Consider the following 27,973-nt stretch of genomic DNA (forward strand, 5'->3'; position numbering starts at 1 on the left):
ATTGGGTTCAATGTCTGTTCCACTTCCTCCCTTATGACCTCTTGAAGCACCTCGGGTTTTTGCTCGCCGTGCAATCCAAGTTCCGTGATGAAGAACACTTGTGAAATCAGTTCCTTCTTCCACCACAGACATCGATATGACGTTTAGAAGCCATTCAAACTTATTGCATGTAATTCCTTTTTGATGCATTGTCTCGATATACTGGCACCATTTTATGGAGTTGTCTGCAGTCCAAACCTCCTTCAGGAGTAGGGCTTGATACATGTCCTCAGTGTCACCCTTCATGAGATGTGCAGCCTTATCTTCCTCCTTCATTCTAGGATCCACTATTTTACACGGTTCCAAGATGTCTTGAATGTAGGATGCTGTAGTTTCTCCTGGACGCTGTGTCCTAGACTTTAATTTATCTTCAGCCTTGCACTTCTGTCTTGTGTGTCGCCAAAATACTTGCACGGTTCCGCCTGGAATTCTTCCCAGCTTGTGAACCTTTCCTCGTTGTCCTCATACCATTGCTTGGCAGTGCCCTCCAAGTAGAAGAGTACGTTAGCCAAACACACATTGTCACCCCATTTGTTAAATTTGGCTATACGCTCATGTACCTTCAGACACTTGTTTGGATCTTGGCCATCATCACCAGAGAACCCGGAAGGATGTCTCATGTGGTGGCACACAGTTGCTGTCATCATAACGCCTTCTACTTCTTCTGTCTCCGATAGATTGCGATCTGTTGAATATGACTTGAACTCAGGTTTCTCACCACGTAAACGGCGGCTCTGTCGTGGCCTGATGGCTCTGTCGTGGCCTGATGGGAGCCACTGTGTCATCGATAATGTGCGCTGTCACAAGTTCCAACACCTGGTGCCTCCACCAGAATAATGTCACATAGAAGAAGGAGTCACGAGATGAATGATGAACACTAATTTCACTTAATGAAGGTTTATTCACCACTTACACATACAAGAGCGCGGAGCAAATTGCCTCCGACCAGAACACATGTGGAATAGATACAGTTACAGAATATTTGTGTACAGTGATTCTTGACATTTGTGGCTACTTCTAGAATGTACTGGAACCGAATATAGAAATTAAAATTTTACAGTTCAGGGGAGTTTTGAACTGAAGACCCTCCCTGCAACAGTCTAGTATCATAATCACTACGCTACAGTGACTGTGCTACTCAGCTTCTTCTGTGACAATATAAAGTGAAAGCAATCTTTTGCCCTCCTGCAAATATTTTGTCGCTGTTGGGATCTGTCAAAGATGACCTAGAGCTGTGAAAGGCAGGTGTTTACAGGATTCCGTGCTAATGTGACAAATCTTATATAGGGCAAATGACGCGTACAGTGCAGGATCACTTTGTAGAACATCAGTGGCATACTCGCCTCCTTCAGCCTTGTAAGTCTAACATCGCCAAACACTATATTTCCACTGGTCATGTAATGAATTACAGTGAGACAAAAATTGTGGCCCATGCATCTAACTTTGGAGTTCTGTTATTAATGAGTCCATCGAAATACAACTGTCTGACAGTGAGTCTCATATTAATTGAGATGGCGGTTTTCAGTTGAATTTGGCATGGAATCCAATTATTTAAAAACTTCGTGCTCTCCATAGCCAGCGTAGTTCTGTGATGGAATCACGGGAAGACAATCAAATTGATATTGATGCAGCGAGTTTTCACCACGGATGGCGCGCGGCACAGCAGAATCTAATGTGCTCAATTAGCGCACCCACAACAACAAGTGAATTCACCACGCATGTGCTGGCAGGACCTTAAATACCAGAACTCAGTGTGTTTTTGCCAGTATCACCTTAAGATGGCCAGATACTGTGGCAGGAAGTTACAAATATTCGGCTGTTTTCCCGAAATTTTGTGAAACATTGATTTACTACTTTGCAGTTAGCCCTTGTAACTGTTCTGCATAACTGACTGTACTTGCCACTGTGCAACACTTGATTCACAACCATGCTGTTGTCCCTTCAAGTACACACTAGCTTGATTCAAATGTAAATCTGTATCTTGTTAAACAACCACCTCGTGACTATGGTCTCTTCCATTGTCATATGAAATAGGCTACATAATGGAGTTGCAGAAAATATTAATAAATAATGCTCTACAGTCTGTCTTGGAACTCTATACTAATAATAAATCTGTAAAATGGTCGTGTCCCGTCTGTCGGTCTCTGTACATGCTAATCTCCTAAGCTTCTAGATGAATTTTCGTGGGGTTTTTGCAGGTATCTTGAGCATAGTTTGGGCTGTGTATGGACTTAAGTTCATCAAAATTGGACCATGGAAAATAAAGATATTCTACATCTACATCTACATTCATACATATTACAAAACTGTAATGTATGTATGTATGTATTTGTGTTCTTGTGTTCCACATCTCCTCCGAAGCCACTGGACCAATTTCAACCGAACTTGGTATACATGTCACTTATTGTCTGCAGAGTATCACTGTGCATGTCAGAACCACGTACCTATCATAGGGGTAAGGGTGGGGGTGAAAAAGAAGTGTAGGCCATGACGCATGGATGCCCAGATTATGTTCATCGAGTATTTGAGAATGAGAACAAACTTTACACGTAATTTCAAATCCGTACAAAACATTTTCTCACTGACACCTCCCATACCGTGATGAAATGAAATAACCTTATCTCTTACTACACTTTCTCTGTTCATTTTTGCAAGTGTGACATTTTAATTTATTACTTCTTTAGTACTAACTGTACTTGCAACAAATTTTACAGACTGTGTTTCTATATACCACTGAATCCACATGCAGTTATATCAATCTATGACAGAGAGAGAGGGGGGGGGGGGAGAGAGGAGATGGATAGAGGGGAGTAGATGGATAGGTAGAGGGGGGGGGGGGGGGGGAGATGGACATAGAAATGGAGATGGACAGAGAAAGGAGAATGGAGGAGGAGGAGACAGACGGGGGGGGGGGGGGGGGGAGGGGGGGGGTGACAGAGGAAATGGACCAGCGAGAAGAAGGGGGGGGGGAGGAGATTCACTGATAAGGGTGGACAGAGGGGGCTGCACTTAACTTGGGTCCCAAGTTTGAGTCTCGGTGTGACACACACTTTTAAATCTGCCAGGAAGTTTCAAGTCTCTTTAACACAGTTGTCTGCCTTAAGTGTTACTTCAAGATCATGAAAAGTACAGGATGGAATAACAACAATATGAATTGGAATAGATTGCTATTCAGCTTGTAGAGTGTCAGATGGGCACATTTACATCCACATCTGCATCCACATCTACATCTACACCTAAGTTGATATCCATACTCCACAAGCCACCCTGTGGTGTGTGACGGAGCATACTTTTGAACTAGTGTCACCTCCCAAGTCACCTGTTCCGGTTGCATATGGTACGCAGGAAGTGAGATGGCAGGTAGGCCTGCATGTGGGCTCAAATCTCTCTAACTTTATCGTGAGGGTCTTTTGGCAAGGTATATCTAGGAGGATGCAAAATATTGGTTGACTCTTCTAGGAATGCATCCTATCAGAACTTTAACAGTAGACTATAAAGTGATACAGAACACATAGAGAACAGTAGAGGTGTGGACAAGGAGGGTAAGGAATAGCGGAGTAGAGATGGGAAATGATGCTGTAGTGCTGTCGATGGATGCATGCATGAACATGAACATGGCAGAGACAGGATGGTGACCTGCTAGGTGTAGCATTGGGAGGCTGGAGAGAAGAGAACCAACAGAGGGGAAAGGACTATGCAGGTGCACTGAAGGAATAGAAGGGCTGTATGAGGCTGGAGTGATGTGACATTTTGCCTCGAGGTTCTTGCCCCCCCACTCTTCACATTGTGTATCCCTTTTTATACACACATAGGTACATTGTAGTTGTAGAATGTGGGCATTTCATGCCAATTAACTTTGAGTGTGGCTCGCTATCATCAATTGAGGGTCACTGTACACAGTCACTCTGTAGCCCAATAACACAATGTAATAATGTTTATACCAAAACTTTATACTAGCAGTGAGACATTAGTGAATATTTTAATGAAAGTTGTACCGAGGTTAGATTTCTTGGTTGACATTCTGAAGGATAATAATATTTCTCAAAACAGATTGATTTAAACTTTGATATATATCCCTTTTATTTTTCAGATATGCACAATGTGTGTGAATGGTGGCTACATACAAATAACTCACTGAATTATCTATCAAAAGTGCAGAATCTGGAATTACTTTGCGCAAACATAGCATTTACACCTAGCCGCATGCATTAAGTAATAAAGTAAAGGCCCACTGTAGGAAAATAACATTCCCATCATACATACTGCCTATTGTGTTACCGACTCTAGATGAAACCAAGACCTCACCGAAGCTCTAGATGCACGATAACAGACAAAAGGCCATTGAGCTCTACCCAGCATGTGTAAGTAGAGGTCTGGTTGCACGATGAGTCCTTGATTCAGTGCAGGTTCATCCTGGCAACCATTCATAATTTTCACAATAATATGACAACTCCCCCCTCCCATGAACCATGGACCTTGCCATTGGGGGGGAGGCTTGCGTGCCTCAGCGATACAGATAGCTACGGTGCAACCATAACGGAGGGGTATCTGTTGAGAGGCCAGAGAAACGTGTGGTTCCTGAAGACGGGCAGCAGCCTTCTCAGTAGTTGCAGGGGCATCAGTCCGGATGATTGGCCGATCTGGCCTTGTAATACTAACCAAAACAGCTTTGTTGTGCTAGTACTGCGAACGGATGAAAGCAAGTGGGAACTACAGCCGTAATTTTTCCCCGAGGGCATGCAACTTTACTGTTTGGTTAAATAATGATGGCGTCATCTTGGGTAAAATATTCCGGAGGTGAAATAGTCCCCCCATTCGGGTCTCCAGGTGGGGACTAGTCAAGAGGACGTCATTATCAGGAGAAAGAAAACTGGCGTTCTACAGGTCGAAGCATGGAATGTCAGATCCCTTAATCGGGCATGTAGGTTAGAAAATTTAAAAAGGGAAATGGATAGGTTAAAGTTAAATATAGTGGGAATTAGTGAAGTTTGGTGACAGGAGGAACAAGACTTCTGGTCAGGTGAATACAGGGTTATAAATACAAAAGCAAATAGGGGTAATGCAGGAGTAGGTTTAATAATGAATAAAAAAATAGGAGTACGGGTAAGCTGCTACAAACAGCATAGTGAATGCATTATTGTGGCCAAGATAGACACAAAGCCCACGCCTACCACAGTAATACAAATTTATATGCCGACTAGCTCTGCAGATGATGAAGAAATTGAGGAAATGTATGATGAAATAAAAGAATTTATTCAGGTAGTGAAGGGAGACGAAAATTTAATAGTCATAGGTGACTGGAATTCGATAGTAGGAAAAGGAAGAGAAGGAAACGTAGTAGGTGAATATGGGCTGGGGGTAAGAAATGAAAGAGGAAGACGTCTGGTAGAATTTTGCACAGAGCATAACTTAATCATAGCTAACACTTGGTTCAAGAATCATAAAAGAAGATTGTGTACATGGAAGAAGCCTGGAGATACTGACAGGTTTCAGATAGATTATATAATGGAAGACAGAGAATTAGGAACCAGGTTTTAAATTGTAAGACATTTCCAGGGGCAGATGTGGACTCTGACCACAATCTATTGGTTATGAACTGTAGATTAAAACTAAAGAAACTGCAAAAAGGTGGGAATTTAAGGAGATGGGATCTGGATAAACAGACAGAACCAGAGGTGGTAGAGAGTTTCAGGGAGAGCATTAGGGAACAATTGACAAGAATGGGGGGAAGAAATACAGTAGAAGAAGAAAGGGTAGCTTTGAGAGATGAAATAGTGAAAGCAGCAGAGGATCAAGTAGGTAAAAAGATGAGGGCTAATAGAAATTCTTGGGTAACAGAAGAGATGCTGAATGTAATTGATGAAAGGAGAAAATTAAAAAAAAAATGCAGTAGATGAAGCAGGAAAAGAGAATACAAATGTCTCAAAAATGAGATTGACAGGTAGTGCAAAATGGCTAATCAGGGATGGCAAGAGGACAAATGTAAGGCTGTAGAGGCTTATCTCACCATGGGTAAGATAGACACTGCCTCCAGGAAAATTAAAGAGACCTTTGGAGAAAAGAGAACCACTTGCATGAAATCAAGAGCTCTGATGGAAACCCAGTTCTAAACAAAGAAGGGAAAGCAGAAAGGTGGAAGGAGTATATAGAAGGTCTATACAAGGGCAATGTTCTTGAGGACAATATTATGGAAATGGAAGAGGATGTAGATGAAGATGAAATGGGAGATACGATACTGTGTGAAGAGTTTAGCACTGAAAGAACTGAGTCAAAACAAGGCCCCGGGAATCGACAACATTCCTTCAGAACTACTGACAACCCTGGGAGATGCAGTCCTGACAAAACTCTACCATCTGGTGAGCAAGATGTATGAGACAAGCGAAAGACCCTCAGACTTCAAGAAGAATTTAATAATTCTAATCCCAAAGAAAGCAGGTGGTGACAGATGTGAAAATTACCGAACTATCAGTGTAATATGCTACGGCTGCAAAATACTAACACGAAATCTTTATAGATGAATGGAAAAACTGGTAGAAGCCGACCTTGGGGAGGATAGCTTGGATTCCGTAGAAATGTTGGAACACGTGAGGCAATATTCACTGTATGACTTATCTTAGAAAATAGATTAAGGAAAGACAAACCTACATTTCTAGCATTTGTAGACTTAGAGAAAGCTTTAGACAATGTTGACTGGAATACTCTCTTTCAAATTCTGAAGGTGACAGGGAGCAAAAGGCTATTTACAATTTGTACAGAAACCAGATGGCAGTTATAAGAGTCGAGGGCCAAGAAAGGGAAGCAGTGGTTGGGAAGGGAGTGAGACAGGGTTGTAGTCTATTCCCAATGTTATTCAGTCTGTATATTGAGCAAGCAGTAAAGGAAACAAAAGAAAAATTCGGAGTAGGAATTAAAATCCGTGGAGAAGAAATTAAAACTTTGAGGTTCGCCGATGACATTGTAATTCTGTCAGAGACAGCAAAGAACCTGGAAGAGCAGCTGAACGGAATGGGCAGTGTCTTTGAAAGGAGGATATAAGATGAATATCAACAAAATCAAAACGAGGATAATGGAATGTAGTGAATTAAATCGGGTGATGCTCAAGGTATTAGATTAGGAAATGACACACTTAAAGTAGTAAATGAGTTTTGCTGTTTGGGGAGCAAAATAACTGATGATGGTCAAAGTAGAGAGGACATAAAATGTAGACTGGCAATGGCAAGGAAGGTGTTTCTGAAGAAGAGAAATTTATTAACATCGAGTATAGATTTAAATGTCAGGAAGTCTTTTTCTGAAGGTATATGTATGGAGTGTAGCCATGTATGGAAGTGAAAAGTGGGCAATAAAGAGCTTAGACCAAAAGAGTATAGAAGCTTTCGAAATATGGTGCTACAGAAGGATGCTGAAGATTAGATGGGTAGATCACATAACTAATGAGGGGGTATTGAATAGATTTGGGGAGAAGAGAAATTTGTTGCACAACTTGACTAGAAGAAGGGATCGGTTGGTAGAACATATTCTGAGGCATCAAGGGATCATCAATTTAGTATTGGAGGGTAGCGCAGAGGGTAAAAATTGTAGAGGGAGACCAAGAGATGAATACACTAAGCAGATTCAGAAGGATGTAGGTTGCAGTAGGTACTGGGAGATGAAGCAGCTTGCGCAGGATGTAGTAGCATGGAGAGCTGCATCAAACCATTCTCTGGACTGAAGACCACAACAACAACAATGATATTTTATAAATCACATCTGTAATTAAATATACATTGAAAATGATTGGAAACTCAAAGAAGGAGACTCATGCTGATAAGATCATTTGGGTGTCTATATAAGATTCCATAGTTAAGTCACTATTGTTTGAAACACTTTTTGTATTTCTTTAGGTAGAAAAATAATCTGTTCACTATGTTGCAGGCCGTATCCTCTTTCATCTTATGTAATAGAGATGTGATTTTTGTGTTACTGTTACTACAGATAAGCAATTATGTTCAATGACCTCATTGTATTGCCGCAGTTCCAAGACTGTCATTGGTCTTTTCTAGTTAGTTATGTGTTCCAGGGATTATTTAGCGTGCTAGATGATAATAAGTATGGAACGAAACATTTTACATTCATATCGCAAATTAAGTTGCCCACTACCTTTTACACATTACAGTAATAGAAATTCTTCTGCAGAATACAAGGAGCTGTCACAGAGAAAATTTCTCTATCTGTTATCAAATTTTACTTTGTTGTCTATCAGATATTTTATATCACTGGATAAGTGATCAGTAATTTTTGTGCTTAAGACAATTTTAATGTTGTGCAATGAATGTCAGTTTTCCTTCAGGTATTTTAGTTATGTACATCATTGTTCCTTTTGGACTATAGTGGATAATTTACATCAAACTTTGAGGGAATAAATATACTGTAAAGCAGTAGTCAGAATGATGAACTTCTTAAACAGATGTCTACAAGATGATTGTGAATGAGCACCAAGTATTATTCTTATAGCACGTGTTTGTGCAATGAAGAATTTATTTCTTAAACATGAGATACCCGAGAATATTATTCCGTGTGATGTTATTGAATGAAAATATGCAAAATATGTCAACTTACTGATTTGCCTTCCCCACAAAGACTTGCATTCTAAGTGCAAATGTTGTTGAACTAAGCGCTGGAGTAGGAGCGGGGGAGGGTATAAATGGCTGAACATAGTTTTAAAATGTGTTTTTTATATTGGACCCCTAAGAATGTTGAAGTTACTACCCTATTTATTATTTCCTTAGCATGTGTTACCATTATCATTGGTGTAGTACCTCTAGATGTGCAGAACTGAATATTTTGTGTCTTTTTGAAAATAAGGGTGAGACCATTCGCAGAAAACTAGCCAATGATACTTTTAAGAACTTTGTTTACAAATGTTCCCCAATGCCTGATTGCCCTACCTATCTCAACCTGCAATGCCGCTTGGGTTTAGTGATCCTGGTGTTAATTGATCATCCAGTGATTCCAACATAGGCTTTTCCGCATGTAAATGGTATGCGGTATATTCGTGACACTGTAAGTGGGCCCCTTTTCTGCTGTGCCTATCCGAGACACACTTTGTTCTTCTTTATCAGTTTATAAATAGTCTTTAAACTGTTTTTGTGCAATATATGGCCAATTCTATCTTCACTGTGGGAATGTATGGCAGAAAGGTCGAACCCAACATTTCCTCTCCGGATATGTCACTCTGCCAAGTGTTTGATTCCATGACACTTCTTATGTAACTGGTGGGCACCCATTATTCCTCAGAATGCATCCTAGGTGTTACACTTTGTGTCTGATGTGCTGTGGCTCAAATATTCATCTTCTGTGTGTCACAAGCATATTAATCATGCCTCTTTTCTGGTTCGGCTGGTGATTTGATTTTTGTGCACCCAGCGAGATGACTAGGACAAGATCAATAGCACCACTCACAGAAGCAGGCAGAACAAACTAGACCACTGTACCAACTGACAAAGAAAAAGTTTGCAAGATGCAGGAATCAGACCAATAAGACAATTCTCAACATGTCACAGACTGTGGTCAACCTCAGTGAATGACCATTACAAAAGAGGAACAGTCTGTCCTTCGAAAAGGAGAGAATTTCACTATCATCCTGAGAATTATACCTGTAGAGAATATCACTGCTAATATAGAAGTGGCCATTTGAATAATTCCTTATGAAAAAGTTGAGGAAACATGCACTGAAATCACCAAGCAAAACCACCAGGTTTCAACCTGATGAAAGAAGAGTAACAAGCTGTTAGCAGCTTTAACATCAACAGGAGTATATTGTGACTGCCTGCCGAATAGGGAAATGTTGCAATGAAGACTGAAGATTATGAGCAGAAGATCTGGGACATACTGAGGAACTTGCACAACACAGAAGCCCTACCATCTTGGCTGTATGGATTACCAAAGTTCTATAAAGATAATTTTCCACTAAGACAGACTATAAGTACTCTTGACTCAATGAGGTATAAACACACAAAATACTTGGCCTTTCTGCTTCATCCTCAAGGGAGAAAGACAGACACATATAAAAAGACTTGGGACATTTCATTGAGAGGCTAAGGAGACTAATACCTGGACCAAATGACATTCTGGTCAGTTCTGATGTTTCTTTGTTTTCGGAAGTGCTATTCAGTGATTCACTAGAGTATATCAGTTTCATTTTCCTGCAAGACATCACCAAGCTTTTTCATGCATGTCTTACCATGAACTATTTCATGTAACTACTTTGAACAGCTAGAAGGCATCACTGTGGGTAGTCCTCTTAATCCAGTGGCAGCACACTTTCTTCAAGGAACATTTAACAGCACAGAAACTGGACTTAGCACCTTGTAATCCTAAGGTGTGGTACAGATAGGTCAACAATTCCTTCGCTGGGTGGAGCCATGGTAAGGAACAGCTCGGCAACTTCCTTAGACACCTGGACTGTCTCCATGTCACCATAAAATTTATTACAGAGACAGAAAAGGACCAACAGTTGCCTTTTCTAGATGGACTGGTTATAAGGGATGGTGAAACTCTGGGATACAGCATTTGTCAAAAACCAACACACAAGGACTTCTACCTGCACAAACCATCCAATCACCACCCAAGTCAGAAAGGAGGTATGATTAATATGCTTGTAATGTGTGCAAGATAAATGTGTGAGCTGCAGCACCTCAGATGCAAGATGCAACACCTAAAAAGTGTTCTGAGGAACAATCGGTACTACACTAGTTACATAAGTAGTATCACAGACTCAAAAACTTAGTAGAGCAGCACAACAGAAAAAGAAATGCCAGATACAACCTCTCTACCATACATTCATAGAGTAACAGACAGAATCAGCTGTATATGGTGTAAACATGGCGCAAAGGCTATTTATAAACTGACAAAGAAGAACAAAGAGTGTCTCAGATCGGCAAAGCAGAAAAGGAACACAACTGCAATGTCGGGAATACATCGCATACCATGTATATGTGGAAAAGTATTATCTAGAATGAGTGGATAATGAATCAAAACCAGGATCACTGAACATGAACGGCTCTTTAGGTTGGAGCAAGTGTATAAATTGGTTGCAGTGCTGCATGCGCTGTACAAGACTGACCACATAATGTATTTCACTAACATGGAAGTTCTTGCTATAGAGAAGAGCTAAAAGACCCATTTGTTCAGGCAAGCTATAGAAATCCACAAAAATGACAACAAATTCAACAAGAAAAAGGAAAGTCTCAAGCTGAATGGATCCTGGATTCCCGTACTGCAGCAAAAAACCGTTGCAAGTAGCAACAATAGTGGCAATGACCATGGAAAAGGCTTTTGACTTTGCCAGGCCAGGTGCATATAATCTGCAGCTGTAAACTCAACTCAGGTTTGCCAGCAACAACGACAGGAGAAGCTTTGACAATGTTAGTCACTTGTGCTGGTGAAAAGTCAAAAAGAAATTTTCAAACTTACATTGGCCAAAGTGTCTGAGACAGAAGTCAATAGGATATTTGTCATTCGAAGAGCTGTTTAACACAATGCTCATTAAGCTGAGGAGCCTGTGAATTGGCTCCATTTTTTGCATATACAGCCTTTCTCAACCTCCCCCCCCCCCCCCCTCTCCCCATCCACTTTTTACGCTTATTGGTACTACTGTACTACAATGTTACCTTGCATCTGTCAAGATGAATCTGTTCACTTTCAGTGACTTTTGTGTGATCTACTGGCATTCCATCCACCATTTCATTTTCCTTTATGAGTATGAGAAGGTTGTCCTCTTCATTAATAAGGCTTCTGATATTTTTATGGAAGATACAAAATACATTTTGTTTAATATCTACATCTACATCTACATTTATACTCCGCAAGCCACCCACCGGTGTGTGGCGGAGGGCACCTTACGTGCCACTGTCATTACCTCTCTTTCCTGTTCCAGTCGCTTCTGGTTCGAGGGAAGAACGACTGCCGGAAAGCCTCCGTGCTCCCTTGAATCTCTCTAATTTTACATTCATTATCTCCTTGGGAGGTATAAGTAGGGGGAAGCAATATATTTGATACCTTATCCAGAAGCGCACCCTCTTGAAATCTGGACAGCTAGCTACACCGCGATGCAGAGCTCCTCTCTTGCAGAGTCTGCCACTTGAGTTTGCTAAACATCTCCGTAATACTATCACGCTTACCAAATAACCCTGTGACGAAACGCTCTGTATCTACTCTGTCAACCTGACCTGGTACGGATCCCACACTGATGAGCAATACTCAAGTATAGGTCGAACGAGTGTTTTGTAAGCCACCTCCTTTGTTGATGGACTACATTTTCTAAGGACTCTCCCAATGAATCTCAACCTGGCACCTGCCTTACCAACAATTACTTTTATATGGTCATTCCACTTCAAATCGTTTCGTACGTATACTCCCAGATATTTTACAGAAGTAACTGCTACCAGTATTTGTTCCACTATCATATAACCATACAATAAAGGGTCCTTCTTTCTATGTATTCGCAATACATTACATTTGTCTATGTTAAGGGTCAGTTGCCACTCCCCGCACCAAGTGCCTATCCACTGCAGATCTTCCTGCATTTTACCAAAGAACCTGAGACAAAAGCAAACAGGAAATTTGTCAAAAAGTAGCCATGAAAGCCTTAAGAGTTTTGTAGTTCTTTGAATGCTATGTCACAGCAGTGAACCAAAAACCACAGAAGCTTGTACTATTGGCACTTTACAGGCCACCAGCTGGAAGTATCTGAAGCTTCATAAAGCAGCTAGACACAATTTTCATCAGATTATACAGACTTAATGTGAGGAAAATTGTTGATTTTCGTGTGTGATAGACTTATCAAGGGAGCTGTTGATGTCCAGCTTTGGATTATTTGCTTCAGTAGAGTCCCTAACAAGGATTGAAGGACACAGTGCAACAGGCATTGGCAAGTTGTTTTGAGATCCACAATGGTAAGATGTTAACAGTAAAAGATGATGATCAGTTAGGTACAGATCACAGAAGAAAAATATTGTTTTGCATAATCATGATTGGTGACTGGATCACTGTGTTTAGAGAGAAATTTATAAAGCGGACAGTGTAGACTGAAAATTTGACTCTTCCTTAAAAATATTCCAGCAGCACTTTGAGTCATATTTTCCCCCAAAACAAACAATGGTAAAATTGATTAGAAGCATGGATAAGAGATGGATAACCCCTGGGATGAAAGTAGCTTTTGCTGGCTAACCTAACTGACAGGACAAGTGGTAGTCAAGACTTGAAAGTTTATTACCACCATTATTGAAAAATCCCCCTGTTTGTTATTAAATAGTTGAAACTCATGCAATATGATTAAAAAATAAAACACTTCAAGATTAAAGCAAAAACAGTTTGAATCGCCAATAAATATGAATCAAACAAAGGTTGTAACTAATCCTAATGAATCTGAGTCCCCAGAAAATATCTCTAGCATAAATGATGACACTCTGATATCATTGACTACGGAATTCACTGGTTACCTCTTCACAGGGCAGAAATCGTTGCTCTTGCCAATGGCAAATCTTTCAGATTCATTTGATGTACTTGTACAGACACAGTATGTAATGTGAACAGACATCAGTATCAGAAATACTATCCCCAAGACAATTACAAAATTCATCAGTTTACTAATAAGTAGTCATTCTGTTGAACATGATGGCATTTGTTAATATTAAGTCTTGTACTTACTTGATAGGACTTCCATTCAGCTATCTTTGTGGTCAGTCAGTAACTCGAAGCATATTATTACCTCCAGAGACTGGTGTGGTTGTTAGTTGACGGCAATACGCCGGGAAAGATTTGTCCTACAGGTCAATCTCTGTAGCGGAGTGGTCAGCATAGATGCCTGCCGTGTGGAGGGCCCGGGTTTGATTCCCAATACTGCCAAGGGTCTTCCCTTGGTGGAAGGAGTGGTACAAGGTGAATTGACCCTTATGATGCTAGCTGAGTAGCTATGTGATTGAGAAGTAGCAGTTCCAAAGTCTGGAAAGACACAGAATGGCTGGAAGAGCGGTGTGCTGACCACATGCCCCTTCATATGGCGTCCGCATGACACTACATATCAATCCGCAAGACATTGCATATCAGGGGATGACATGGTGGCCAGTTGACATCCCTTGGGCCTTTAGGGCATGGAAGAGGAACTTGCTTCATCCAATTAAAAATGTAAAATATGGCTGGCTGATTGAATATTTTGAGAATCAGGAAACTTGATCAAGGAAATTTGGACAAGGTAATACAAACAAGGCTAAACTTCAGTTGACTGCTTTTAGTGTTCACTTGGATGAATGTCTGGGGGTACAAGAGCTAACTCATTACAAAGCCAAAGTTCCCATTGAGGAGGTACAGAAGGTTAAGTATGGAACAGTAGAGGATGAGCAAGTTCTGAGTTTGGCCTGAGGCTCGACCGACATGGGAGTCCCTTTGACTGATTGTCTCATGTCTAACTCCATGTGCACAGGTGACACACGGTAGTCTTATATGTGTGTTTGCAGTATCCTCCTTCACACGTGAAGCAAACACTTGAAGTCAGTGATCCCAGTGACCCTTTTAGCTTTCCAGCTATGTCCTGTAGCCGTGGACTATGCTCATAGATATTGCCAACTGCTTCCACATTGCGCACCAGGTGTTAAAAAAAATTGCTCTGAGCACTATGCGACTTAACTTCTGAGGTCATCAGTCGCCTAGAACTTAGAACTAATTAAACCTAACTAACCTAAGGACGTCACACACATCAATGCCCGAAGCAGGATTCGAACCTGGGACCGTAGCGGTCACGCGCTTCCAGACTGAAGTGCCTAGAACCGCACGGCCACACCGGCCGGCACTGGGTGTTATTTATGGCTATGCGTGCTCTATACCTCGAGACACAAAGGCAACTGTCTCCCTTTTAGCTCTTCTGGTATGTGTCTCCTTCATTAGCAGTGAATTTTTTATTTACCGGAGGCTTCCAGATTTGGTACCAGAGCACTGCTTGTGTCCATATTGTTTACTTCTGTGATGTCCCTACCCTCCTCATAGCCCTTTCACTCAATTAAGGCTTCAAGCTTATAATTTTCTTTCAGACCTTGCTGCTGCCTTCACCTTCAGGCATTGCATTGCCAGCATATATGACAATATTTTCTGACAGACTTAAATATGCTGTAGTAACCCTAGTGTGTAAAATCAAAGTTAAGCAAATCATCTGTAATTACAGGTCTGTTTCGTTCCTTTCAGTTTTTTCAAAAGTGTTTGAGAAAGTGGCCTATGATAGATGAACAGAACTTGTTACCAATCTCTCTGTTTGGCATTTCTAAAGAATTCTTCACAGAGGAAGCAACACCTCGCAAATAAGATCCTGGCACAGCTAAATGAGAGACATTACAGTAGTTCCTGTTGGATATTTGTTGACCTTTCCAAAGCCTTTGATTGTGCAAATCAGAAAATTCTACTTTTAAAATTAAGTTGTTAGGGAATCAGTGGCATCTCTTTTGCATGGATGGAGTTTTACCTTCATAACACAAAGCATTGAATATCATTGACAGTCTGTGTCAACTGTATGAAACTGATATAAGAGCAGGGTTGGAGAGGAGAACATGGGTAACATGTGATAAGTTCTGAACTCACTCTTGTTATTAATATAAATAAATGATCTTATGTAACTATATAGGTCAGTCCAAAAACTGTGATGTTTGCTGTTGAGACAAACATTTTACTCAAATGTCAAAACTCAAGCTCAGTAGTACAGATCAGGCAATAGTCGAACAGGTGTACAAGTGGTTTGTAGGTAGCTGTTGAAGTGTTAACTTCACAAAGACTAATATTATGTGATTTCAAACAAGCAAAAATGTTCTGCTACTGCCAGAAGTAGATGTTAATTGACACACGCCAAATTTTAATAGTAATAATATATATATTTATTTATTTTTTTGACTCACCCTGTATATGAGCAAGGATAAAGCGGACAGTGTAGACTGAAAATTTGACTCTTCCTTAAAAATATTCCAGCAGCACTTTGAGTCATATTTTCCCCCAAAACAAACAATGGTAAAATTGATTAGAAGCATGGATAAGAGATGGATAACCCCTGGGATGAAAGTAGCTTTTGCTGGCTAACCTAACTGACAGGACAAGTGGTAGTCAAGACTTGAAAGTTTATTACCACCATTATTGAAAAATCCCCCTGTTTGTTATTAAATAGTTGAAACTCATGCAATATGATTAAAAAATAAAACACTTCAAGATTAAAGCAAAAACAGTTTGAATCGCCAATAAATATGAATCAAACAAAGGTTGTAACTAATCCTAATGAATCTGAGTCCCCAGAAAATATCTCTAGCATAAATGATGACACTCTGATATCATTGACTACGGAATTCACTGGTTACCTCTTCACAGGGCAGAAATCGTTGCTCTTGCCAATGGCAAATCTTTCAGATTCATTTGATGTACTTGTACAGACACAGTATGTAATGTGAACAGACATCAGTATCAGAAATACTATCCCCAAGACAATTACAAAATTCATCAGTTTACTAATAAGTAGTCATTCTGTTGAACATGATGGCATTTGTTAATATTAAGTCTTGTACTTACTTGATAGGACTTCCATTCAGCTATCTTTGTGGTCAGTCAGTAACTCGAAGCATATTATTACCTCCAGAGACTGGTGTGGTTGTTAGTTGACGGCAATACGCCGGGAAAGATTTGTCCTACAGGTCAATCTCTGTAGCGGAGTGGTCAGCATAGATGCCTGCCGTGTGGAGGGCCCGGGTTTGATTCCCAATACTGCCAAGGGTCTTCCCTTGGTGGAAGGAGTGGTACAAGGTGAATTGACCCTTATGATGCTAGCTGAGTAGCTATGTGATTGAGAAGTAGCAGTTCCAAAGTCTGGAAAGACACAGAATGGCTGGAAGAGCGGTGTGCTGACCACATGCCCCTTCATATGGCGTCCGCATGACACTACATATCAATCCGCAAGACATTGCATATCAGGGGATGACATGGTGGCCAGTTGACATCCCTTGGGCCTTTAGGGCATGGAAGAGGAACTTGCTTCATCCAATTAAAAATGTAAAATATGGCTGGCTGATTGAATATTTTGAGAATCAGGAAACTTGATCAAGGAAATTTGGACAAGGTAATACAAACAAGGCTAAACTTCAGTTGACTGCTTTTAGTGTTCACTTGGATGAATGTCTGGGGGTACAAGAGCTAACTCATTACAAAGCCAAAGTTCCCATTGAGGAGGTACAGAAGGTTAAGTATGGAACAGTAGAGGATGAGCAAGTTCTGAGTTTGGCCTGAGGCTCGACCGACATGGGAGTCCCTTTGACTGATTGTCTCATGTCTAACTCCATGTGCACAGGTGACACACGGTAGTCTTATATGTGTGTTTGCAGTATCCTCCTTCACACGTGAAGCAAACACTTGAAGTCAGTGATCCCAGTGACCCTTTTAGCTTTCCAGCTATGTCCTGTAGCCGTGGACTATGCTCATAGATATTGCCAACTGCTTCCACATTGCGCACCAGGTGTTAAAAAAAATTGCTCTGAGCACTATGCGACTTAACTTCTGAGGTCATCAGTCGCCTAGAACTTAGAACTAATTAAACCTAACTAACCTAAGGACGTCACACACATCAATGCCCGAAGCAGGATTCGAACCTGGGACCGTAGCGGTCACGCGCTTCCAGACTGAAGTGCCTAGAACCGCACGGCCACACCGGCCGGCACTGGGTGTTATTTATGGCTATGCGTGCTCTATACCTCGAGACACAAAGGCAACTGTCTCCCTTTTAGCTCTTCTGGTATGTGTCTCCTTCATTAGCAGTGAATTTTTTATTTACCGGAGGCTTCCAGATTTGGTACCAGAGCACTGCTTGTGTCCATATTGTTTACTTCTGTGATGTCCCTACCCTCCTCATAGCCCTTTCACTCAATTAAGGCTTCAAGCTTATAATTTTCTTTCAGACCTTGCTGCTGCCTTCACCTTCAGGCATTGCATTGCCAGCATATATGACAATATTTTCTGACAGACTTAAATATGCTGTAGTAACCCTAGTGTGTAAAATCAAAGTTAAGCAAATCATCTGTAATTACAGGTCTGTTTCGTTCCTTTCAGTTTTTTCAAAAGTGTTTGAGAAAGTGGCCTATGATAGATGAACAGAACTTGTTACCAATCTCTCTGTTTGGCATTTCTAAAGAATTCTTCACAGAGGAAGCAACACCTCGCAAATAAGATCCTGGCACAGCTAAATGAGAGACATTACAGTAGTTCCTGTTGGATATTTGTTGACCTTTCCAAAGCCTTTGATTGTGCAAATCAGAAAATTCTACTTTTAAAATTAAGTTGTTAGGGAATCAGTGGCATCTCTTTTGCATGGATGGAGTTTTACCTTCATAACACAAAGCATTGAATATCATTGACAGTCTGTGTCAACTGTATGAAACTGATATAAGAGCAGGGTTGGAGAGGAGAACATGGGTAACATGTGATAAGTTCTGAACTCACTCTTGTTATTAATATAAATAAATGATCTTATGTAACTATATAGGTCAGTCCAAAAACTGTGATGTTTGCTGTTGAGACAAACATTTTACTCAAATGTCAAAACTCAAGCTCAGTAGTACAGATCAGGCAATAGTCGAACAGGTGTACAAGTGGTTTGTAGGTAGCTGTTGAAGTGTTAACTTCACAAAGACTAATATTATGTGATTTCAAACAAGCAAAAATGTTCTGCTACTGCCAGAAGTAGATGTTAATTGACACACGCCAAATTTTAATAGTAATAATATATATATTTATTTATTTTTTTGACTCACCCTGTATATGAGCAAGGATACTTTTTAGAACACCTGCCACCTTTCATGCTAGGTGAAGATACACTGAGATCTCCACATGGCACCACACATATCACTATTCCCTAATAATCAAACCTTTAGTCCTGTCACGGTCGCCAGTTGTGTTGTAATAAAAAAAAAAAAAAAAAAAAAAAAAGATAAATAAAAATATTATTATTATTATTATTACTAAATATTATTAAATATTCATATGAAAACATATTGTAGGATATAATACAATTCCATTATTAGAAATGTTCTGTGCTTATTTGAATTTTTCTTGGCTATCAGACTTCGCTTACATTTCGCAGGCAGCGGACTGCGAGAACACCGGTGCTTGTCATAATGGAGAAAATCATCCGTACATAGTTTTCACTTCACTTAATAAATAAAAAATACTTGATACTGTTGTTCAGTATACTGTTATTCATTCACACATATGATATATAGAACTCTTAATACTTCATCTTTTCATCTTTAAAATCACACATCATCATCATCCTTCTACTTACGAGAGAATGTGTGCAGAAAAAAAAACACCTATACAAAAAATTGAAAGTTTTTTTTCTTCCATTTGTCTGCGCCTTACCAAGTATTCATAATTAACGGATTTTCTAATGCTTATGATCTATCTCTCTCTGTGTGTGTGTGTGTGTGTGTGTGTGTGTGTGTGTGTGTGGTGTAGTCTTTCATCATGTACCTACACAAAGTGAAACACACTGTGTAAAATTCTTTGGGCTCCAGTTGGATGACAGACTAAAATGGAGTTACGTACTTCACTCCTTGCCGTGTTAAGGAATTATCTTGTGGGGCAGTGCACCTAAAGTAAATAAAATGCTTAATTCAGTAGAAGCAAAACATAAGAATTGTATAAAGTAGATAACTGTACAGCTTGCAGAAGTTCTTTGAGGGATCTTGGAATTTTCACTGTAGTTGCAGGCTGTGGTGGCCATGCGGTTCTAGGCACTTCAGTCCGGAACCGAGCGACTGCTACGGTCGCAGGTTCGAATCCTGCCTCGGGCATGGATGTGTGTGATGTCCTTAGGTTAGTTAGGTTGTAGTTGACATATTTGTCTCGTGAGAGTCAGTAGATAAGATATTTATCTTAAGATACTGGAGATAATTCTAATTTATTGTTCAGTCTCAGTTGCGCATTTTTAATTACATCACATTTGGATCACTCATGATCATATTCAGATCTTAAACAAATTAAAACTAAATATTTACCATATAATATTTTACAATAATCAGAAAAAAAGGAATTCTGCATAAGTGTAGAATTTACCTAAGTATTTGTGTCAGCAGCCTGTCTCAGAACCACATATCAGAGTACTGTTTTTAATGGGTATATGTTGGAGGTAGGGGTAGGGGTGGAGGGGAAGGAAGCAGGGAGGAGGCGGTGGGGATGTCATGAGTTTAATAAGAGGGGTCTTGCTGAAATTATAGAAGATATAGTTACGTAAATATTCTCATTAAATTGTTAATATTGTAGAATAATGGGCATGTAAGATGTAAATGACGTAAAACAGTAAAATTGTAAAATTTAACGAGGGGGTTGAATGGGAGGAAAGAAGGCAAAGGAGGGGTGGAGGGATGGGAAGTGGTAGGTATTGAAAAGAGAGGGTCTTACTCTGAAATTGCAAAGTTCAATTATGTAAGAAACCTTCTGTTAAAATATCAGAATTGTAGACCAGTGGATGTCTAAAAAATGTAAAAAGGGATAAAATAGTAGGTTATATAAGTGGAAATAAAGCAGCTAAAACTGAATTAGCGTCATAATATATTAAAAATGTGAAACTTTGAAAGTACAAAGGCATAAGGTCTTACTCTGAAAGTATTATAAATTGTGTAAAAGTTTTTGTTAATATTAATTAAAAGTATAGGTGTAGAACAATTGATGTGTAATTAGTGAAAGACAAAAAAGATCATAAAATTGCAGAAATGGAATTATGTAGAGGAGCTAGAATTGCATGAAGTGTTACAAAATATTACAAATTAAAGAAATGGAAAATATAAAACCATAAAAAGTATAAAACAATAAATTGTAGTGTATCAAATGAAGTTATAGGGAATAGGATGTGACAGATATGATTAACAGCATTTGCTCCAATTGATTGTGTTGTACAGTGCGCTGTATTACAGTATGTATGGAAGCCACTCTGCACACTGGCCTGCTGCCAGGACAGTGTGTGAACTGATGTGCAGTCACTGTCTCTTCTAGGTGAGTGGGGCTATTGATCTTGTGTGTGCTGTGATGAGGCAGGCTATTGAAAAAGGCTCAGTAAGTTTCTAAAACACTGCATTGTTAGTAAAATCAATCTGCTGATTTTGTGTGTTGCCAGGCTCTTGCAGATGGTGTAGAAAAGCTCAGTTTCTTCCAACATTGTCAGCAGGTGTCCCTTAGATTCATTGTGCAACACTTCCAAATGTGTATCAGTATTTCCACCAGCATGCTTTGATGTTAGAAGGTGCTCATCAAACATTGTAACTTAAGTTGTTACACATAGTTTCAATTTTATAATTTATTCTTTTATACTTTTTTATGGTTTTACACTTTCACTGTTTTTAAACTTTATAATATTTAATGACACTTTATGCAGCTCTAGCCCCTCTACATAATTCCTTTTCTGTAATTTTACAATCTTTATTTCTTTCACAATTTATACATCCATTATTTTAGGTCTGTACTTTTAACATTTTAACAAAAAATTTTATACAATTTATAATACTTTCAGAGAAAGACCTTATGGGTTCATATTTTAAAAGTTTCACACTTTTAATATGTATGAGCTACTTTGTTTCCACTTTTATAATCTACTGTTTTATCCCTTTTGACATTTTTATGCATCGACTGATCTACACTTCTGGTATTTTAATGGAAGGTTTTTTATGTGATTAACATTTTGGGATTTTAGTGTAAGATCTCTTTCTAAACCCTTAGCGTCCCTGCCTCTACCCTTCCCTCCACCCTCTCTCTGTCTTGCTCACTCCCTTTTATAATTTTACTGTTTTATGCCATTTACATTTCACATAGCCATTGTTTTACACTATTAATATTTTAACAAGAATTTTTACATAATTATACCTTCTATAATTGTAACAAGACCCCTCTTATTAAACTCATGACATCCTTACCATCCCCTCCCTGCTTCCTTCCTCCCACTCCCCACCCAAATCATCCTCACTCCTACCCGGCCCTCCTCCCCCCCCCCCCCCCCCCCCCCTCTCGCTTCCCACCCCACCTTTCATCTCCTTTCCAACATCTCCTGTTTAAAACAATGACTGCTGTTGTGAAATAGAGTACTGTGATATGTGGTTCCTCGTGCAACTACTTAGGTAAATTCCATGCCTGTGTAGAATTCCTTTTTTCTACTTACTGTAAGATATTAGATGGTACATATTTAGTTTTACTTTGTTTTGGACCTGAAGGTGATCCTGAGTGATTTAAGCATGCAGTCTAATTAAAAATGTGATGCTGAGACTGAACAAAGATGAGAATTATGTTATATAGGTCTTGGAATTCTTGTTCACTTCCCAACACATTTACTTCTTAATGATATCTATTGCTGACAGTAAAAATCAGTTTCAACTGAACTGTAATACATAAAATCACAATAAAAGATAATAATAATTTTAATGTAGAATTGTACATTCTTTCAAACTGCTCAGAGTGGTGTTACGCAGACCGATGCAACGATATTCAACATGGTCTCGTCTAACACAGACCAAGAAATTTGGACTCCCAATCATTTCAAAAGAAAATTAAATACATACTGTATCAATTTGTTTCTATAAATTATCTGATTATCCAGGTTCAAGGATTGAAAAGTTCTGTTTGTTACGTGGAGCAGAGCAGTGCTTGTTGTGAAGCTACATTACAAGTGATAAGCTACTGGAAACATGACTCAGTGTATACAAAATTCAGTAAACAGACTAAGCTTTTACGATTTGCTTGGCTCTAGTTCATGTGTAGTTTGACTTTTTTCGCGTCCATGAAGATTTTCTCTCTGGGTGTGAAATATAAAACACAATGAATGAATGAAGAAAATAATACTAGGTCTTGTAAAGATGTTAAATTTTGTCATCATGTTTCAGGTGTTTGGTTTAGTGCTCACTAATTTTCCTTGACCTTTTTTAATGGTTGTTTCTTGATAATTTTTAGCTTCTGTATATTTAAAATGTAAATTAAGCAAGAAATGTTGAAGCACAATTAACAGATCTTATAGCATTTCAAGAGAGTTTTTGCTAACAAGTGTTGCTCACAATGCATATTTTTGTATACAGGATTAGCAAACTTTCCCAAATGGCTACAAGTTCTAGTGGTTTGTGCATGCTATCTTGCGGATGCCCCAGCATTGCAGCTAACAGCCATTGCCACTCTGCTTGAGCTAATGTCGCTGTTGCGATCACAGACTCACAGAGATGAAGTGACAGATCATTTGGACCACCAGGGTGTTGTTTCTGTTGTCATGAAACCTCTTTTGAGGCAATGGGATGTGACATTTCTTGAACATCACACAATTACAGTCCAGGTATGTAACAGTTGTGTGTATTTTTTAACTTATATGAAACAGGAAGCAATGTCAAGAAAAGATCTGGTAAAAAAATATAAATTTCTTGATCTAGTAAATAAAAATGTAAATGTATGTTTGTTCAAAACCTTATGTCTCTGGAAGTTCTTCACCAGTTGCTTTGAAATTTTGATGTAGCATTAGATTCAAATACATGCATGTTTTTATAGACCTACTGAAGTGCCATCTGTTGAACATAAATATAAATATATATACATGGTGATTCTAAATTAATTACCTAAGAGTGGCCTAAAATAACACAGGAGATTTGCATACTTAAATAATGTATTCTCAGTTCTGAAATTGACAGAACATCAAGTTTCTTTCTACAATAAATACTCATGGGTTCCTCTTATTACACAGCAGATATTCCATCTGCATGAAATTTCTTCCCAGATGCTCTAGAGCGTGCCAGCATCTACTTCAGCTAGCACACCTCTGATGTGTTTGTGAAGGCTGTCGATAGTTGCAGGAAATGAAGTGATGTACACCTTGTCTTTAACATATCCCCACAGAAAAAGCCTAATGGTTTCAGCTCATAAGATCTCGAAGGACAAGCTACATCCCCACATTGTCAGTTCCAACAAGGAACAGTGTGAGATAGGTACACTGTGACTTCTCAGATGGGCGCCAACTTGCTGGAAAGTGAATACACGAGTGTTCTCCATAAGTTGTAGAATCAGGTAATTCTGCAACTTATCTAGATATGTAATTCTACTGACAGTCGGCTCATGGAAAACTGGTTGGTACACTTTGATGAAAGTCAATGCACAAAAGACATTAATTTTTGATGAGTCTCGTGTATGTTCCAAGACCTCGGTCAGTTTCTGTGTACCCCATATCTGCACATTGTGGTGGTTAACATTACCACTAAAGTGGAACATGGAGTCAGTGCCAAACACTGTCTTGTCAGGAAAATAGTCTTCATTTTCCATCCTGTTCATCATCTCCGTATAGAACTCGTACCATCTCTGCTTGTCACTATCATTCAACACCTGCAACAGTTTCAACTTGTATCGCTTGCACTGCAGTCACCGTTGTAAAATTCTCCATACTGTAGGCTGAGGAACATTCAGTTCCAAGCTTGCCCTCCTTGTAGACTTCCTTGGACTCCATGTGTATTTCACCCATCGCGGTTTCCACAGTGTGGTCTGCTACCCATTGGGGACCTTGACCTTCCTCTTGATGTGCCACATAACCTGTTTCCACTAACCAATCACACAATGCTTTTGTAGTGTTTGCCTATCCTAAATAATTTTAATTGTACACAAGATTATTTTCTTATAGTTCAGTAGACTCAGGATATGTATGTTATTACTCCCTGAAAATTTGAATACTCTACTTGAAGTGGTTTCTGATATTTAGGCCAAAATGAAACAGAAAATGTAAATTTTCAGGAACGGCTTCTAAAGTTTCACAAGACTATACCTCACTTAATATGCTTAATTTTTTTATTTTTAGTCACTCAGAAGCACCTTGCACCATACTATATACATCCTCTTGATCTTTTTTCAAGTTTTTTCTTCTTTCTGAACTCCTTAGTGGCCAACTGTGCTGCATTCACTGCTTTGTCAATTCGAACCTTGTCAATCTGTTCAAGTTCTCTGAAGCAGTTTGTTCCAGGATTAACTGCCGTATGCTATAGCTGTTTCACCCTACCAATGTTGCCATCATTAAAAGCAATAACAGCATCACTGACCCCCCCCCCCCCCCCCCCCCCCCCCCCCATTTTAGTGTCTTCATTCCAGCAAAAACATTTTCTGGTAAGCGAGTCCATATAAGATTATTGAACGACTCGTTGAGATTTTGAGTCCGACCATGCAGACTCTTCTTCAGTAATTCAGTATTTGCAAGGTCTCTGTAAATGTGTTTTATGATATCCATGACTGCTGCTGGGATGGATTGTTTATGGCTGTATGAACTGTTTGAGTACTGATCAGTGCTGTAATTGCACCATGAATCAGATCCAGAAGGCCAGATGTGGTGTAATGGTTTTTCATCAGTTAACAGTTTGTGGAAGAAGATAGCCCTTACTGCCTGCTTCATTATCAACAAATCCTCAGTATTATTTCTAATGACGATCCCATAACACTGCTGTAGTTCATCAATCATTTTGTCTGTCAGCCTGCCTCTTATGGTTTTACCATCAGAAAGTTTCTTGTCCTCAAACTTTGTTTCAACTTCCTCAACCTGGTGCCCATCCTCGTCTGGACATGACCATCACATTCCAGTTTTGTGATGATCTTCTCACCATAAGGCTGAGCGGCTACTATGTTGTTGTATGCTTTTGAGTTCCATCACCTAAGAACTTAGTTTAACATGCTCCCCTTTCATTCACAGATTGACTAAAAATTTCAATAGCTGCAGAGGCCTCTATACCACCACTTGTTCCTTCATAATTTCTGTCACAGATATGCCTTTCTTTAATCCCTGATTTACACTTATAACAGATTACCAGATTTTAACCAAACATTGTTATCTTTCCTTTATCCACACTGGTCACCATAGCAAGAGAATTCTTAGAACTGTAGCCATGCTTCTGTCAAGTGCCATTAAAAGCTACTGGTACGTCAGTCATACCATCATTTATTTCAACAGCTTTGTTTGTAGCACGCTTCATTGACTCACATGCAACAGATTCCACAGCAGCTCCAATAAATCCTGCATAATTGTCGATTTTACAAGGTGGACGTGGCATATTCATCACCGCACACATTGTTTTTGCTGCAGTGTGTCCTTTGCCAATAGCTCTCAATCCATAAAACCACATAACGTCAAAATAATTATCTTTACACTTATCAGAATTCCAAAATGAATGAATATATTTACAACTTGCACAATTAATGTTAAGTTTCCTGGCTAGTCCATTTGATACCTCACTGTCTTCATGTAATCTGACTGGCCCTCCACATATTTTACAACACACACATTCACCTAACACCCTTGTTACCATGTGTAAATCTATCAGAATATAACCTAACCTACCATTTACATCACTTTCATTTTGAGAAAACTGTTTATTACGTTTTATTTTGATCTGAGAAGCACTAATGGATGGATGGTACAACATACAGCAACAACATACAGCAGCCTTAAGAAGGAAGCAATGGATCGCAGAAAATGGAGAGGCAAAGGACCTGCTAATATAGCAGATAACTGATGATGATGAATGGATGTTTCTCTAGATACTGACAAGTTTGTCTGTATTTCATTGTCTGTAACTTCACATGTTTAAGACAATGTTTCCCTTTATTTGAAAAGCTATTACCATGAAACCCATGTTTCTTAAAAACACTTTGTTTTGGCGTCATACTTTACTTTTTGAGAGATTTACCAATCTATTCGTCACTTTTCCTCGGAAAAACGCTAGCACTTCGACATACAATGCATGTTTATACTATGTAACATATGGTACTATTTTTGACAGTGCTACCAATACAAACACGTAATTTAACCTTTATAACACAGCAGTCCACAGCCTTTTATATAAAAAATTACAGATTTTGTTAGATCTTGAAGTAATGCACATAAAAATTTTAACTTTTTCAACCGATGTAGGTTATATTTAACAAAATAAAATAAAATATTTCCCATGTGTGTATCATTTTATTCAGAAAATCGCAAATTTTATAATGAGACAAAAATCTGAAAATGTGAATTCTTTTTTTTTTTTTTTTTTTTTTTCATTCTAACTCGTCTTAAGGTTTTTATATGATACTCTAATAAACAACCAAATAATGTAATTGGCTAGGAAAAAAATCTATTTACGAAGTGGCGGCAAGAGAATGCATGTATAAACAAAAGATGACACATGCAAGCTTTCAGAGCCAGTGGCCCCTACCTCTGGCAGAAGGGTTGAACTGTAAGAAAGAAGGGTGAAGGAAAAAGACTCAAGAGGTATAGAAAAAGGGCTAGAGTTTGGAAAAATCACCCAGAACCCAGGGTCATGGAAGATTTATCGGATGGTATATGTGTGTTCTCCTGCCACTGCTTGGTAAGTGGATTTTTTTCATCTATCCAATTACATTGTACTGTCAATATATTGCCAAAAATTGATAATTTTTGTAATTCTAATAAACAACTAGACAGACATAGGCAATATATTCTTTTTAACAACAGTATACTTTTTTATTTTTATTAACCAACTGCGAGAAAGGTGATGCTCAGCTGTGCTGTGAAAATGTGCAGTTCAGTTTTGTTTTCTTTCCCACTGTCATTTTTAACTGTGGTAACAGGACATTTAAACTATAAGACAGATTATTTATCTCATTTATATTCGTTTTCCTTGTATATAATTTTAAACAGAATTTGGAAACATAACAGTGTATTGTTTTGTTTTCTTAACAGAATACATTAACGTATTAAAGTTCTGTTTATGCCTTAATTGGCATTTGAGTGGAATACCATCGCAGAATCTGAATCGCCTGAAAGTTTGTAGTACTATGCATCTGCAGATAACTGTGAAATACTATCATTAAAGCCACTGTCCTCATAGATCCAGCAGCTGGAAAGATCTCTCTCATACTCTTCATATCCCGTAACCAA

The 27,973-nt window shown here is 39.1% G+C and overlaps 1 protein-coding gene across 1 annotated transcript in view; it reads left to right on the forward strand.

Moving 5' to 3' along the window:
- The window catches only part of LOC124566579 (protein dopey-1 homolog), a 378,074-nt gene that overhangs the window by 106,590 nt on the left and 243,511 nt on the right, over positions 1–27,973 (forward strand). Inside the window, exon 12 of the mRNA XM_047131121.1 lies at positions 23,142–23,389. Coding sequence (XP_046987077.1) covers positions 23,142–23,389 — 248 coding nt within the window. The remainder of the gene's footprint in view (positions 1–23,141; positions 23,390–27,973) is intronic.

This window comes from Schistocerca americana, chromosome 1 (assembly GCF_021461395.2).
Source record: "Schistocerca americana isolate TAMUIC-IGC-003095 chromosome 1, iqSchAmer2.1, whole genome shotgun sequence".
Lineage (NCBI taxonomy): Eukaryota > Metazoa > Arthropoda > Insecta > Orthoptera > Acrididae > Schistocerca > Schistocerca americana.